We start from the raw sequence: 17,916 nt of genomic DNA, 5'->3' as shown, positions 1-17,916 counted from the left end.
AACATACATACATTCGTCAATCACTCTGCCTTAAAAGGACCAACCACCGTGGTCATTCAGCAAATATTTGACGACTGCGCGAATTTCTAAAAAAAAAAACTACTATTATCACCTTTATCACAATGAAATAGTACGATCCAATACAACGAAGGTAACATCGTCCTATAGTATGTTCACATGCGTAATGCCAGCTCTGTGCGCTGAGAGCACGCTGCTACATACAGCCTATGTATGCGCACTTCGCATCACAGTTCAAGATTCACTTTAATCCGCAGTATCTGTAAGATGCCAATGTGCAGTTCGTGGTGTCACGGTAGGTGCTGATACAGGCTCCGCAGTGGTGTCCTGCAGCAGCAGCAACAGCTACTGCAGCAGCACGGAGTGAGAGACTGCCAATGCGTGCTCCGCCTCCACGTGTTTCATCCGCCTTTAGCTGCAGAGAAGGCTCCGTGCGTCCCTGCTGATGCTGCTGCATTACGCTTCTCTCTCTCGGCTCCCCACGAGCACGGCTCGCTGCTGCACCGAGGGTTCGGCACGGGACGCCCCTCCCCCAGCCCTGCCCCTGCTGCTGCTACTGCTGCAGCATCAGCAGCATCGCAAGCGCAGCAGCAGCGGCAGCGGCGCTCCGATAAATGACCGCGTCACCGGAGCGTCGCCGATACCGCAGTGTGCGCCCGTGACGCCGCTCCCGCCGCGCGACGATTCGCTGCCGCGCCGTGAATGCCTCGTCCCGCTTCCAGCATGGTCTGCGACTCGCAGCTGATCGCAGACGAGGGGGATGATGAGAAGGGCGGCATGCGGCCAGCCGGGCTGTGGCAGCGGACGGGCTCGGACGAGGCGCGGCACCGCGAGGCGCACATCAGGGAGTTCCGCGCCGGGGACGAGGCCACGGTGCGGCGAATCTTCAGCGAAGGCATCCAGGAGCGGATCCCCAACACGGCGCTGCGCGGACTGTGGGAGCAGCGCGGCATCCAAGTCGTGTACGCGATCATCACGAGTAAGCCGCGCGGGAGGCACGCACGCACGCACAGCTACACAGGTGACGATGAAGAACACCAGTACAGACTGTTGGGGCGAGTGCTGTTAGCGAGTAGCACCTATGAAGACCGGCACGGCACACGAGGGGGTGGGTGGCCAGCACCATACCTGACCACATTTGTCTCAGCCAGCGGTGACGTTTACTGCACACCATACCAGGTACTTATTTAGGGCCGAGTCTACCTAGGGGACGCTGAAGACTCGTTCAGATCATTGTAACTGGCGTTAGTAGCCATGAGCGGGACTCAAACTTGGGTAGCCTGGTTCGTCGCGCTAACCACTGCGCCACCGCTCCCCATAATGCACATATACAACAAAGAGAGATGCACGGTATTTGTACTTCCAGAAATTCATTTATTATACGATTCGTTAAATATTCACACATTCATGGTAATCACGCGTGTATGTTTATGTACAGATACTCTGAACGCAGAGCACCACTCACGCATTCTATGAATCACGGTCTGCGTTATGCAATCCAAAGTCTTCTCTTATCCTGCTGCACAGACTTTGCGGCTAAGTGCTGTTTGTGATGAAGCCGGCACAGCATGTACGTACATACACACGAAAACATACACACATATACATACACAGTACACACAGACCTCTATCCAATTAGTATATATTGATATAAATACGTATTCATATCATTTGATGTCCTTTAAATACACCACGTGCTTATTTATGCGCAAGCCTCAGTACGCAGACAGGACTCGAGAGAGACGCCTCGCCACCAATGTGAGCGGCCTTCCCGCTGCTGCCCAGACGAGGCGGCCTGCCCCCCCCCCCCGCTAGCGCAGTGCAGCAGCGGGCCAGCAGGCGCGGAATCAGTGCCAGCTGCGGCCCAGGAGTGTGCCATGCTTCGTCACGTACAGATTTATGAAATGAAACACAGTCCTGGCTGATGGGAATTCTGGAGACGTGTGCGCAATTTATGTTGGCACAGCCTCACCGGAAGGCAATGCACACTCTGTAACCCCAGCGCCGCTGGTGGTTGGGCAGATTCCGCACAGAGACCACGACCTCGCTCCGACAAAACCGCGAGTGGCATCGGTTGTCCACTGAGACTACGCGAGTAGTCACTTGGTGGGGCAGGTCGCTTACGGAGAGTAGTGTAGGCCACTGATAATACAAATAGGTGACCTACCTTATTCAAATAGCGACCTCTAGAATCAACGGTTGTCTATTTTCACAGGAACTAATATGGCAACTAATGATTCCGAATGTCTCGTGTGGAACATTTGTGGAGGGATATTGAACATCAAGCAGCATCAATCAGGCAAAGGCATTTCTGAGAATAATTTGTCTACGCGTAAATCACGTCGGTCTGTGTCGATGCGGATGTGGTTAATTCTTCGTGTCTTGAACCGCTGTGCGATTTGAGTTAAAATTGCCTTTTCAAGTTTGCTGTTGATAGTGAGGTTAACAGAGTGAATGTCTGTGCAGGCTATACACAGACGCTGAACAAATGTGGTTCATCCCCTCCCGCGCGAGGATCTCTACGCATGAACCAAACACGCGCACTGCGATCAGGGCCGTCACACAACGTGGGGGGCCCCGACGCCTTCAAACGACGTTTAAACCGAGCCCCCCTTTATAACGAGCCCCTCCGCTCCCTCGCCCCAGCTGCAGTAGCGCATTGACTCCCCTGCGTGGATCTTGGCCTCTGCGCAGCGATCGCGTTACACGCGCCACCCCGCGTGAAGCGACCGCCCGCTGCTGCTGCCCAATACCCAACCCCTCGCCTCGATAGAGCGGAGACTCCGCACGTATGCAGAGACTCCGCACGTGTGCAGAGACTCCGCACGTGTGCAGAGTCTCCGCATGTGCACGGAGACTCCGCATGTATGCAGAGACTTCGCACGTGTGCAGATTCCCCGCACGTGTGCAGTCTCCGCATGTGCACGGAGACTCCGCATGTGCATGGAGACTTCGCACGTATGCAGAGACTCCGCACGTGTGTAGAGACTCCGCGCGTGTGCAGAGACTCCGGCGGTGTGCAGAGACTCCGGCGGTGTGCAGAGACTCCGCATGCGCACAGAGACTCCGCATGCGCACGGAGACTCCGCGCGTGTGCAGAGTCTCTGCACGTGTGCAGAGTCTCCACATGCACACGGAGACTCCGCGCATGTGCAGAGACTTCGCGCGTATGCAGAGTCTCTGCACGTGTGCAGAGTCTCCGCATGCGCACGGAGACTCCGCGCGTGTGCAGAGACTCCGCGCGTGTGCAGAGACTTCGCGCGTATGCAGAGACTCCGCATGCGCACAGAGACTCCGCATGCGCACGGAGACTCCGCACGTGTGCAGAGTCTCTGCACGTGTGCAGAGTCTCCGCATGCGCACGGAGATTCCGCACATGTGCAGAGACTCCGCGCGTGTGCAGAGACTCCGCATGCGCACAGAGACTCCGCATGCGCACGGAGACTCCGCGCGTGTGCAGAGACTCCGCGCTTGTGCAGTCTCCGCATGCGCACGGAGATTCGCGGACCCGCGTGTAGCGGTTTAATTTTGCGTGCAGTGACTGGGAGACGTGGTCCACAGTCAGGTTCGCACACACGCGCGCCGATACGTGACTGTCGCGTCTGTCTTCAAAACCCCGGTTCTAATCGTCATTGAAGCCGTTCTGGTGAGCACCCCGATCGAGCGTGCACTTCTTTCCAGGGCTGGCAGTGCCCTCCGTCATGACGCCTGGCAGTGCCCTCCGTCATGATGCCTGACAGTGACCTCCGTCATGACGCCTGGCAGGGCCCTCCGTCATGACGCCTGGCAGTGCCCTCCGTCATGACGCCTGGCAGTGACCTCCGTCATGACGCCTGGCAGTGCCCTCCGTCATGATGCCTGACAGTGACCTCCGTCATGACGCCTGGCAGTGCCCTCCGTCATAACGCCTGGCAGTGCCCTCCGTCATGACGCCTGGCACTGCCCACCGTCATAACGCCTGGCACTGCCCACCGTCATAACGCCTGGCAGTGCCCTCCGTCATGACGCCTGGCAGTGACCTCCGTCATGACGCCTGGCAGTGCCCTCCGTCATGATGCCTGGCAGTGACCTCCGTCATGATGCCTGGCAGTGCCCTCCGTCATGACGCCTGGCAGTGCCCTCCGTCATGACGCCTGGCAGTGCCCTCCGTCATGACGCCTGGCACTGCCCTCCGTCATGACGCCTGGCAGTGCCCACCGTCATAACGCCTGGCAGTGCCCTCCGTCATGACGCCTGGCAGTGACCTCCGTCATGACGCCTGGCAGTGCCCTCCGTCATGATGCCTGGCAGTGACCTCCGTCATGATGCCTGGCAGTGCCCTCCGTCATGACGCCTGGCAGTGCCCTCCGTCATGACGCCTGGCAGTGACCTCCGTCATGACGCCTGGCAGTGCCCTCCGTCATAACGCCTGGCAGTGCCCTCCGTCATGACGCCTGGCAGTGCCCTCCGTCATAACGCCTGGCAGTGCCCTCCGTCATGACGCCTGGCAGTGCCCTCCGTCATGACGCCTGGCAGTGACCTCCGTCATGACGCCTGGCAGTGACCACCGTCATGACGCCTGGCAGTGCCCTCCGTCATGATGCCTGACAGTGACCTCCGTCATGACGCCTGGCAGGGCCCTCCGTCATGATGCCTGGCAGTGACCTCCGTCATGACGCCTGGCAGTCACCTCCGTCATGACGCCTGGCAGTGACCTCCGTCATGACGCCTGGCAGTGCCCTCCGTCATGATGCCTGGCAGTGACCTCCGTCATGACGCCTGGCAGTGACCTCCGTCATGACGCCTGGCAGTGACCTCCGTCATGACGCCTGGCAGTGCCCTCCGTCATGATGCCTGACAGTGACCTCCGTCATGACGCCTGGCAGTGCCCTCCGTCATAACGCCTGGCAGTGCCCTCCGTCATGACGCCTGGCAGTGACCTCCGTCATGACGCCTGGCAGTGCCCACCGTCATGACGCCTGGCAGTGCCCTCCGTCATGATGCCTGGAAGTGACCTCCGTCATGACGCCTGGCAGTGACCACCGTCATGACGCCTGGCAGTGCCCTCCGTCATGATGCCTGGCAGTGACCTCCGTCATGACGCCTGGCAGTGCCCTCCGTCATGACGCCTGGCAGTGACCACCGTCATGACGCCTGGCAGTGCCCTCCGTCATGATGCCTGGCAGTGACCTCCGTCATGACGCCTGGCAGTGCCCTCCGTCATGACGCCTGGCACTGCCCTCCGTTATCATAGAGGTCACGACCAGGCTGCTTGCGCTTGGTTTATCCTCTTCACAAGAACAAACATTCCCCCCATGCATTGTGCCAGCAACATTTTATGATGTGACTCTGAACGTAAACGAGTTAATTTCGTCATGTTTTTTTACTGAAGTGTTTGTCCGGTATACCAATAGCGACCATTCAGTAACGATTCCTATTTATAAACTGGTCATCAGAAAATATATTTTATATGTAATTCTAATGAGGCCCGATGGTGTCTGGCGCAGTCTATAATCTCATGTCTCTCTGGCTTCCTGCCATGTGCTATGAGGAAGGATTATGGCCCAAAACATCGCTGATTATTGAGGAATGTGTTGCGTTTTTTTCTCGCTATAACTAGGTGATATCTATATTTTAGTATGCCGCTTTATGCATGGACATTTTTTTGTTCAGCATACATGATTCCGTTTCCCTGTAGCACGTTTAACGGCGATTTCAGGTGCAAAGCTTTGAGAAGGACGGACGAAGCGAGGGACAACGCGATCCCCGTCATCCGATGAAGGCTGTAATCTTGTCCGGGATGGCAACTGCACGCTCTGATCGTGATGGCACCTGGCACGCATGCTGTGCGAGCACACAGTGACTCGCACGAGCAAGCTGTTGTCGCTTGCGTCCATTACATTCTCACTATAATGGAGTTTACAGATTGACATTTGTAAAGAAAACGGATTCGTGTTAGATATAGGCTTATGACTGCTACCGCAGTACGATATCAATCACAAACCTCCCATTAGCACGGTTGGCTACGTACGGTGTGTGATATAAGTTGAACATCATAAATATTTTGTGTCGAATTTAATTTTATTGTTGATAAATAAATTGTGAATTCCATCCAAGTACTTTTTGGATAACAAGTTTTTTTTTTTATTGCAGCTGCGTTTGCAACAAAACAAACAAGAATCTTTGGGTTGGGGGGGGGCAATCGCTGCCCGCGCCCTTGAGCTCGCTGGCTGTCCGTGGGCTCCCCACGCCCTGCTCCATCATCCACTCCCTCTGCTGCGGGTGGTGGTGGTGCCGATGGCCTGCCCACCTTTGTCCCCCTCCTCCACATTGTGGCAACCCCCACGGAAAAAACCCCTAGCCCATATACCTAACTCCTAGCCCGTGTATCGAACTCCTAGCCCGTATATCGAACTCCTAGCACATATATCGAACTCCTAGCCCGTATATCGAACTCCTAGCCCGTATATCTTAACCCCTAGCCCGTGTATGGAACTCCGAGCCCGTATATCTTAACCCCTAGCCCGTATATCGAACTCCTAGCCCGTATATCTTAACCTCTAGCCCGTATATCTTAACCCCTAGTCCGTATATCGAACTCCTAGCCCGTATATCTTAACCACTAGCCCGTGTATCAAACTCCTATCCCGTATATATTAACCCCTAGCCCATATATCTTAAGCCCTATCCCGTATATCGAACCCCTAGCCGGTATATCGAACCCCTAGCCCGTATATCTTAACCCCTAGCCCGTGTATCGAAATCCTACCCCGTATATCTTAACCCCGAGCCCGTATATCATAACCACTAGCCCGTATATCTTAACCCCTAGCCCGTCTATATTAACCCATAGCCAGTATATCTTAACCCCAAGCCCGTATATCTTAACCCCTAGCCCGTATATCTTAACCCCTAGCCCGTATATCTTAACCCCTAGCCCGTATATCTTAACCCCTAGCCCGTATATCTTAATCCCTAGCCCGTATATCGTACCCCTAGCCCGTATATCTTAATACCTAGCCTGTATATCTTAACCCCTAGCCCGGATATCGAACCCCTAGCCCGTATATCTTAACCCCTAGCCCATATATCTTAACCCCTAGCCCGTATATCTTAACCCCTAGCCTGTATATCTTAACCCCTAGCCCGTATATCTTAACCCCTAGCCCGTATATCTTAACCCTTAGCCCATATATCTTAACCCCTAGCCCGTATATCTTAACCCCTAGCCCGTGTATCGAACTCCTAGCCCGTATATCGAACTCCTAGCCCGTGTATCGAACTCCTAGCCCATATATCGAACTCCTAGCCCGTATATCGAACTCCTAGCCCTTATATCGAACTCCTAGCCCGTATATCTTAACCCTAGCCCGTGTATCGAACTCCTATCCCGTATATCTTAACCCCTAGCCCGTATATCTTAACCCCTAGCTCGTATATCGAACCCCTAGCCCGTATATCGAACCCCTAGCCCGTATATCTTAACCCCTAGCCTGTATATCTTAACCCCTAGCCCGTATATCTTAACCCCTAGCCCGTATATCTTAACCCATAGCCCGTATATCTTAACCCCTAGCCCGTGTATCGAACTCCTAGCCCGTATATATTAACCCCTAGCCCGTATATCTTAACCCCAAGCCCGTATATCTTAACCCCTAGCCCGTTTATCTTAACCCCTAGCCCGTATATCTTAACCCCTAGCCCGTATATCTTAACCCCTAGCCCGTATATCTTAACTCCTGGCCCGTATATCTTAACCCCTAGCCCGTATATTTTAACCCCTAGCCCGTGTATTGAACTCCTAGCCCGTATATCTTAACCACTAGCCCGTATATCCTAACTCCTAGCCCGTATATCTTAACTCCTAGCCGGTATATATTAACCCCTAGCCCGTATATCTTAATTCCTAGCCCGTATATCGAACCCCTAGCCAGTATATCTTAACCCCTAGCCCGTATATCTTAACCCCTAGCCCGTATATCTTAACCCCTAGCCCGTGTATCGAACTCCTAGCCCGTATATCTTAACCACTAGCCAGTATATCTTAACTCCTAGCCCGTATATCTTAACCCCTAGCCCGTATATATTAACCCCTAGCCCATATATCTTAACCCCAAGCCCGTATATCTTAACCCCTAGCCCGTTTATCTTAACCCCTAGCCCGTATATCTTAACCGCTAGCCCGTATATCTTAACCCTTAGCCCATATATCTTAACCCCTAGCCCGTATATCTTAACCCCTAGCCCGTGTATCGAACTCCTAGCCCGTATATCGAACTCCTAGCCCGTGTATCGAACTCCTAGCCCATATATCGAACTCCTAGCCCGTATATCGAACTCCTAGCCCTTATATCGAACTCCTAGCCCGTATATCTTAACCCTAGCCCGTGTATCGAACTCCTATCCCGTATATCTTAACCCCTAGCCCGTATATCTTAACCCCTAGCTCGTATATCGAACCCCTAGCCCGTATATCGAACCCCTAGCCCGTATATCTTAACCCCTAGCCTGTATATCTTAACCCCTAGCCCGTATATCTTAACCCCTAGCCCGTATATCTTAACCCCTAGCCCGTATATCTTAACCCCTAGCCCGTGTATCGAACTCCTAGCCCGTATATATTCACCCCTAGCCCGTATATCTTAACCCCAAGCCCGTATATCTTAACCCCTAGCCCGTTTATCTTAACCCCTAGCCCGTATATCTTAACCCCTAGCCCGTATATCTTAACCCCTAGCCCGTATATCTTAACCCCTGGCCCGTATATCTTAACCCCTAGCCCGTATATTTTAACCCCTAGCCCGTGTATTGAACTCCTAGCCCGTATATCTTAACCACTAGCCCGTATATCCTAACTCCTAGCCGGTATATCTTAACTCCTAGCCGGTATATATTAACCCCTAGCCCGTATATCTTAATTCCTAGCCCGTATATCGAACCCCTAGCCAGTATATCTTAACCCCTAGCCCGTATATATTAACCCCTAGCCCGTATATCTTAACCCCTAGCCCGTGTATCGAACTCCTAGCCCGTATATCTTAACCACTAGCCAGTATATCTTAACTCCTAGCCCAAATATCTTAACCCCTAGCCCGTATATATTAACCCCTAGCCCATATATCTTAACCCCAAGCCCGTATATCTTAACCCCTAGCCCGTTTATCTTAACCCCTAGCCCGTATATCTTAACCCCTAGCCCGTATATCTTAACCCCTAGCCCGTATATCTTAACCCCTAGCCCGTATATCTTAATTCCTAGCCCGTATATCGAACCCCTAGCCCGTATATCTTAACCCCTAGCCTGTATATCTTAACCCCTAGCCCGTATATCTTAACCCCTAGCCCGTGTATCGAACTCCTAGCCCGTATATCTTAACCACTAGCCCGTATATCTTAACCCCAAGCCCGTATATCTTAAACCCTAGCCCGTTTATCTTAACCCCTAGCCCGTATATCTTAACCCCTAGCCGTATATCTTAACCCCTAGCCCGTATATCTTAACCCCTAGCCCGTATATCTTAACCCCTAGCCCGTATATCTTAATTCCTAGCCCGTATATCGAACCCCTAGCCCGTATATCTTAACCCCTAGCCCGTATATCTTAACCCCTAGCCCGTATATCTTAACCCCTAGCCCGTGTATCGAACTCCTAGCCCGTATATCTTAACCTCTAGCCCGTATATCTTAACTCCTAGCCCGTATATCTTAACTCCTAGCCCGTATATATTAACCCCTAGCCCGTATATCTTAACCCCAAGCCCGTATATCGTAACCCCTAGCCCGTTTATCTTAACCCCTAGCCCGTATATCTTAACCCCTAGCCCGTACATCTTAACCCCTAGCCCGTATATCTTAACCCCTAGCCCGTATATCTTAACCCCTAGCCCGTATATCTTAACCCCTAGCCCGTATATCTTAATTCCTAGCCCGTATATCGAACCCCTAGCCCGTATATCTTAACCCCTAGCCCGTAAATCTTAACCCCTAGCCCGTATATCTTAACCCCTAGCCCGTGTATCGAACTCCTAGCCCGTATATCTTAACCACTAGCCCGTATATCTTAACTCCTAGCCCGTATATCTTAACTCCTAGCCCGTATATATTAACCCCTAGCCCGTATATCTTAACCCAAAGCCCGTATATCTTAACCCCTAGCCCGTTTATCTTAACCCCTAGCCCGTATATCTTAAGCCCTAGCCCATATATCTTAACCCCTAGCCCGTATATCGAACCCCTAGCCCGTATATCTTAACCCCTAGCCCGTATACCTTAACTCCTAGCCCGTATATCGAACCCCTAGCCCGTATATCTTAACCCCTAGCCCGTATATCTTAACCCCTAGCCCGTATATCGAACCCCTAGCCCGTATATCTTAAACCTAGCCCGTATATCTTAACCCCTAGCCCGTATATCTTAACTCCTCGCCCGTATATCTTAACCCCTAGCCCGTATATCTTAACCCCTAGCCCGTATATCTTAACCCCTTGCCCGTATATAGAACTCCTAGCCCGTATATCTTAACCCCTAGCCCGTATATCTTAACCCCTGCCCGTATATCTTAACCCCTAGCCCGTATATCTTAACCCCTAGCCCGTATATCTTAACCCCTAGCCCGTTTATCTTAACCCCTAGCCCGTATATCTTAACCCCTAGCCCGTATATCGAACCCCTAGCCCGTATATCTTAACCCCTAGCCCGTATATCTTAAACCCTAGCCCGTATATCTTAACCCCTAGCCCGTATATAGAACTCCTAGCCCGTATATCGAACTCCTAGCCCGTATATCTTAACCCCTAGCCCGTATATCGAACACCTAGCCCGTATATCTTAACCCCTAGCCCGTACATCTTAACCCCTAGCCCGTATATCTTAACCCTTAGCCCGTATATCTTAACTCTTAGCCTGTATATCTTAACCCCTAGCCCGTATATCGAACCCCTAGCCCGTATATCTAAACTCCTAGCCCGTATATATTAACCCCTAGCCCGTATATCTTAACCCCTAGCCCGTATATCTTAATCCCTATCCCGTATATCGTAACCCATAGCCCGTATATCTTAACCCCTAGCTCGTATATCTTAACCCCTAGCCCGTATATCTTAACCCCTAGCCCGCATATCTTAACCCCTAGCCCGTATATCGAACCCCTAGCCCGTATATCTTAACCCCTAGCCCGTTTATCGAACTCCTAGCCCGTATATCTTAAGCCCTAGCCCGTATATCGAACCCCTAGCCCGTATATCTTAAACCTACCCCGTATATCTTAACCCCTAGCCCGTATATCTTAACTCCTCGCCCGTATATCTTAACCCCTAGCCCGTATATCTTAACCCCTAGCCCGTACATCTTAACCCCTAGCCCGTATATCTTAACCCCAAGCCCGTATATCTTAACTCCTAGCCTGTATATCTTAACCCCTAGCCCGTATATCGAACCCCTAGCCCGTATATCTAAACTCCTAGCCCGTATATATTAACCCCTAGCCCGTATATCTTAACCCCTAGCCCGTATATCTTAATCCCTATCCCGTATATCGTAACCCATAGCCCGTATATCTTAACCTCTAGCTCGTATATCTTAACCCCTAGCCCGTATATCTTAACCCCTAGCCCGCATATCTTAACCCCTAGCCCGTATATCGAACCCCTAGCCCGTATATCTTAACCCCTAGCCCGTTTATCGAACTCCTAGCCCGTATATCTTAACCCCTAGCCCGTATATCGAACCCCTAGCCCGTATATCTTAAACCTAGCCCGTATATCTTAACCCCTAGCCCGTATATCTTAACTCCTCGCCCGTATATCTTAACCCCTAGCCCGTATATCTTAACCCCTAGCCCGTATATCTTAACCCCTTGCCCGTATATAGAACTCCTAGCCCGTATATCGAACTCCTAGCCCGTATATCTTAACCCCTAGCCCGTATATCGAACTCCTAGCCCGTATATCTTAACCCCTAGCCCGTATATCTTAACCCCTGCCCGTATATCTTAACCCCTAGCCCGTATATCTTAACCCCTAGCCCGTATATCTTAACCCCTAGCCCGTTTATCTTAACCCCTAGCCCGTATATCTTAACCCCTAGCCCGTATATCGAACCCCTAGCCCGTATATCTTAACCCCTAGCCCGTATATCTTAACCCCTAGCCCGTATATCTTAACCCCTAGCCCGTATATAGAACTCCTAGCCCGTATATCGAACTCCTAGCCCGTATATCTTAACCCCTAGCCCGTATATCGAACTCCTAGCCCGTATATCTTAACCCCTAGCCCGTACATCTTAACCCCTAGCCCGTATATCTTAACCCCTAGCCCGTATATCTTAACTCCTAGCCTGTATATCTTAACCCCTAGCCCGTATATCGAACCCCTAGCCCGTATATCTAAACTCCTAGCCCGTATATATTAACCCCTAGCCCGTATATCTTAACCCCTAGCCCGTATATCTTAATCCCTATCCCGTATATCGTAACCCATAGCCCGTATATCTTAACCCCTAGCTCGTATATCTTAACCCCTAGCCCGTATATCTTAACCCCTAGCCCGCATATCTTAACCCCTAACCCGTATATCGAACCCCTAGCCCGTATATCTTAACCCCTAGCCCGTTTATCGAACTCCTAGCCCGTATATCTTAAGCCCTAGCCCGTATATCGACCTCCTAGCCAGTATATCTTAACCCCTAGCCCGTATATCTTAACTCCTAGCCCGTATATCTTAACCCCTAGCCCGTATATCTTAACCCCTAGCCCGTATATCGAACTCCTAGCCCGTATATCGAACCCCTAGCCCGTATATCTTAACCTCTAGCCCGTATATCTTAACTCCTAGCCTGTATATCTTAACCCGAGCCCGTATATCGAACCCCCAGCCCGTATATCGAACTCCTAGCCCTTATATCTTAACTCCTAGCCCGTATATCTTAACCCCTAGCCTGTATATCTTAACCCCTAGCCCGTATATCGAACCCCTAGCCCGTATATCTAAACTCCTAGCCCGTATATATTAACCCCTAGCCCGTATATCTTAACCCCTAGCCCGTATATCTTAATCCCTATCCCGTATATCGTAACCCATAGCCCGTATATCTTAACCCCTAGCTCGAATATCTTAACCCCTAGCCCGTATATCTTAACCCCTAGCCCGCATATCTTAACCCCTAGCCCGTATATCGAACCCCTAGCCCGTATATCTTAACCCCTAGCCCGTTTATCGAACTCCTAGCCCGTATATCTTATGCCCTAGCCCGTATATCGACCTCCTAGCCAGTATATCTTAACCCCTAGCCCGTATATCTTAACTCCTAGCCCGTATATCTTAACCCCTAGCCCGTATATCTTAACCCCTAGCCCGTATATCGAACTCCTAGCCCGTATATCGAACCCCTAGCCCGTATATCTTAACCTCTAGCCCGTATATCTTAACTCCTAGCCTGTATATCTTAACCCGAGCCCGTATATCGAACCCCCAGCCCGTATATCGAACTCCTAGCCCTTATATCTTAACTCCTAGCCCGTATATCTTAATCCCTAGCCCGCATATCTTAACCCCTAGCCCGTATATCGAACCCCTAGCCCGTATATCTTAACCCCTAGCCCGTTTATCGAACTCCTAGCCCGTATATCTTAAGCCCTAGCCCGTATATCGACCTCCTAGCCAGTATATCTTAACCCCTAGCCCGTATATCTTAACTCCTAGCCCGTATATCTTAACCCCTAGCCCGTATATCTTAACCCCTAGCCCGTATATCGAACTCCTAGCCCGTATATCGAACCCCTAGCCCGTATATCTTAACCTCTAGCCCGTATATCTTAACTCCTAGCCTGTATATCTTAACCCCGAGCCCGTATATCGAACCCCTAGCCCGTATATCGAACTCCTAGCCCGTATATCTTAACTCCTAGCCCGTATATCTTAACCCCTAGCCCGTATATCTTAACCCCTAGCCCGTATATCTTAACCCCTTGTCAGTATATTTAACCCCTAGCCCGTATATCTTAATCCCTAGCCCGTATATCTTAACCCCTAGCCCTTATATCTTAACCCCTAGCCCGTATTTCTTAATCCCTAGCCCGTACATCGAACTCCTAGCCCGTATATCTTAACTCATAGCCCGTATATCTTAACCCCTAGCCCGTATATCTTAACCCCTAGCCCGTATATCTTAATCCCTAGCCCGTATATCTCAACTCCTAGCCCGTATATCTTAACCCCTAGTCCGTATTTCTTAATCCCTAGCCCGTATATCTTAACCCCTAGCCCGTATATCGAACTCCTAGCCCGTGTATCTTAACCCCTAGCCCGTATATCTTAACCCCTAGCCCGTATATCTTAACTCCTAGCCCGTATATCTTAACTCCTAGCCCGTATATCTTAACCCCTAGCCCGTATATCTTAACGATGTACTTACAAAAAAATCCGCAGACTACCTGCTGGATCTCCTCTCTGTTTCAAAGAACAAATTTGACCTCAGGTCTTCGCTCATTTACAAGCTTCGCATTTCATATTGCCGTACAAAAACTGGAGGAAGGGCCTTTGCTATTGATGCCCCCAGGATCTGGAATGCTATTGCCAATAAACTGCTACTTGAATCGCTACCAATGAGATTTTCTTTCAAAACTGCTCTAAAGGAGTTGTACACCCCTAGCTGCCACTGCTATTCATTTGCGTAAAATCAAATCAAATGTTTTCGCTCCGGATGACGCTGCAAAGTATTATCTGTATTTTGATCTAGCGTGCTGATCTTAAAGGTGCATTGAAAAATTAGATACTCCGATTGATGCTTCTGTTGTTGTGGAGAAACTCATGCCGCCAGCTATGGCTCTAAGATTTGGTGTTACAAGTTATTTATGTAGTTTATTGTAAAAATTTGGTCACAGTCCCTATGGTCACTGTTACGTTGCAATTATGGCTTTATTTTTTTGGTGATTTCGAAAACGTTTTTTGGTTTGGACATGTTTGTTTTGTTGTAGTACGGAGTTAGACTGATGGCCTTAATCTAAGTTTTCTTGTGTTTGTTGTTGTTTGACTTGCATCCCACTGGGATTTGTTGCACACAGCGTTGGTGGTGTACGGTGCTTTTTTCAGGAATTTTTTGATGTTTTTTTTTCATGGATTTTCTGTTTGCACAGTCACATAGTCACTTTAAGATGTTTTCTTGTTCGTGTTTTAGTTTTTATGTTTGTTGTGGTTGCACCCGATTCAATAGCCGAATGGCTCACAGGGCTATACCAAAATAAATAAACTGAAAAAAAATGTTTATATCGTTAATTTTAGTTATTCGTTTTAAAGCATTGTTAATATATTTATCTGTTCTTTATGCTGTAATTGTGCCTGTACCTCCGATGCGTTCTGTTCCGATGTTACCTATTCATAGTTACGGATTACTTTGATATTGTTCTTGTTCTGTACTGCTGCACCACGCGGTTCTCCATCGAAAGCTCGCTGGGTAGCTGGCTACACGGGACTTTCCGTGTATCAAATAAACATTGAAACATGGGTTACAGTGTTCGTCACCACGCATTGACCAGCGCGGTGTACTCTGGTCAAATAACCCCACACAAGTCGCGTGGATCGACATGAGCAGCGAGCCGCGTGAACATCGTGCAATGTCTAGAGACACATCGTGCAGTGTCTTGAGACACATCGTGCAATGTCTAGAGACACATCGTGCAGTGTCTAGAGACACATCGTGCAATGTCTAGAGACACATCGTGCAATGTCTAGAGACGCATCGTGCAATGTCTAGAGACACATCGTGCAATGTCTAGAAACACATCGTGCAATGTCTAGAGACGCATCGTGCAATGTCTAGAGACACATCGTGCAATGTCTAGAGACACATCGTGCATCTAGAGACGCATCGTACAATGTCTAGAGACACATTGTGCAATGTCTAGAGACGCATCGTGCAATGTCTAGAGACGCATCGTGCAATGTCTAGAGACGCATCGTGCAATGTCTAGAGACGCACTCAGTTAGCAGGGAGTGGCTTTTGCTGGAACACTAATGCAACTCTGAAGGTGGCAGTGTTCTAACAGCCTGTGTTGTGTATCTTTTCTGTTAGGTCTCGATTATGTCTCTCCCTTTTCTCACCAGTTTTTTGCTTGGGCCTAACACACTCGTTGCTGCTCACGTGCTGTGTGCCACTGCTGCTGCTGGCCCTGCGCTATTACTACAGCCGCCAGCTGATCTTGCGCTATGCCAGCAACGCCCTCTGCAAAGACATGGCCGACATCCCGCTCAACTACATCAAGACCCCAGGTACGCTGCGTGCCCACCACCAACACGCGCGGTCAGAGCGATTCTTCTCACGGCAACCAACAACATCACCACCCACGCATCACCCGCTCATGGCTCTGTCGAGCGCCGTTATGTGAACTCCGAGAAAGGGGTTGTTTTGAAAACTTTATATATAAATCGGAAGAGTACAGTGAGGGAAAAAAGTATTTGATCCCCTGCTGATTTTGTATGTTTGCCCACTGACAAAGAAATGATCAGTCTATAATTTTAATGGTAGGTTTATTTGAACAGTGAGAGACAGAATAACAACAAAAAAATCCAGAAAAATGCATGTCGAAAATGTTATACATTTATTTGCATTTTAATGGGGGTATAAGTATTTGACCCCCTCTCAATCAGAAATATTTCTGGCTCCCAGGTGTCTTTTATAGAGGTCACGAGCTGAGATTAGAAGCACACTCTTAAAGGGAGTGCTCCTAATCTCAGCTTGTTACCAATGACCATGTGAATGATTCAGAGGACAGCTGGGTGAAAGTGTTGTGGTCAGATGAGTCCAAAATGGAGCTCTTGGCATCAACTCAACTCGCCGTGTTTGGAGGAGGAATGCTGCCTATGACCCCAAGAACACCATCCCCACCGTCAAACATGGAGGTGGAAACATCATGCTTTGGGGGTGTTTTTCTGCTAAGGGGACAGGACAACTTCACCGCATCAAAGGGACGATGGACGGGGCCATGTACCATCAAATCTTGAGTGAGAACCTCTTTCCCTCAGCCAGGGCATTGAAAATGGGTCGTGGATGGGTATCCCAGCATGACAATGACCCAAAACACACGGCCAAGGTAACAAAGGAGTGGCTCAAGAAGAAGCACATTAAGGTCCTGGAGTGGCCTAGCCAGTCTCCAGACATTAATCCCATAGAAAATCTGTGGAGGGAGCTGAAGGTTCGAGTTGCCAAACGTCAGCCTCAAAACCTTAATGACTTGCAGAAGATCTGCAAAGAGGAGTGGGACAAAATCCCTCCTGAGATGTGTGCAAACCTGGTGGCCAACTACAAGAAACGTCTGACCTCTGTATTTGCCAACAAGGGTTTTGCCACAAAGTACTAAGTCATGTTTTGCAGAGGGGTCAAATACTTATTTCCCTCATTAAAATGCAAATCAATTTTTAACATTTTTGACATGCGTTTTTCTGGATTTTTTGTTGTTATTCTGTCTCTCACTGTTCAAAAAACCTACCATTAAAATTATAGACTGATCATTTATTTGTCAGTGGGCAAACGTACAAAATCAGCAGGGGATCAAATACTTGTTTTCCCTCACTGTATCAGCAGCAGCATCTGTAGATGCTGACACAGTCATAGCTCGCCACCATCCTCTCCCCTCGATGGCCTCTACAGCTCTAGATTCCTATAGCAGGGGGTGAGCCAACTACCCAGGCACACCCCCGGTGTGATGCGTGCTACCTTCCACCAGCCAGGTGAGAATTGTGGTGATATCCCCAGCCCGAGTGTACGCGCCCGGTTTGTTTCCAATCAGCCAGAAAGTCTCCTCGATGGCTTTGCACGAGGCCCACGCCTCCCACTTTCCCCGCAGTAGAAGAAGAAGCTGCTGCTGCGGCGATGCCAGAGAGACAGAGAGAGAGACAGAGAGAGACAGAGAGAGAGACAGAGAGAGAG

At 50.0% G+C, this 17,916-nt stretch overlaps 1 protein-coding gene across 1 annotated transcript in view; it reads left to right on the top strand.

The window, feature by feature from the left end:
• Positions 1–441: 441 nt before the first annotated feature.
• Positions 442–17,916, top strand: part of NAT8L (N-acetyltransferase 8 like) — a 33,328-nt gene continuing 15,853 nt past the window's right edge. The window contains exons 1-2 of the mRNA XM_032950240.2: positions 442–997; positions 16,095–16,259. Coding sequence (XP_032806131.1) covers positions 721–997; positions 16,095–16,259 — 442 coding nt within the window. The 5' untranslated portion in view covers positions 442–720. The remainder of the gene's footprint in view (positions 998–16,094; positions 16,260–17,916) is intronic.

Source organism: Petromyzon marinus, chromosome 9 (assembly GCF_048934315.1).
Source record: "Petromyzon marinus isolate PM22_M1 ecotype Great Lakes invasive population chromosome 9, UKy_Petmar_22M1.pri1.0, whole genome shotgun sequence".
NCBI lineage: Eukaryota > Metazoa > Chordata > Hyperoartia > Petromyzontiformes > Petromyzontidae > Petromyzon > Petromyzon marinus.
The sequence above is the reverse complement of the archived record's forward strand: the minus strand, read 5'-3'. Positions and strand labels throughout refer to the sequence as shown.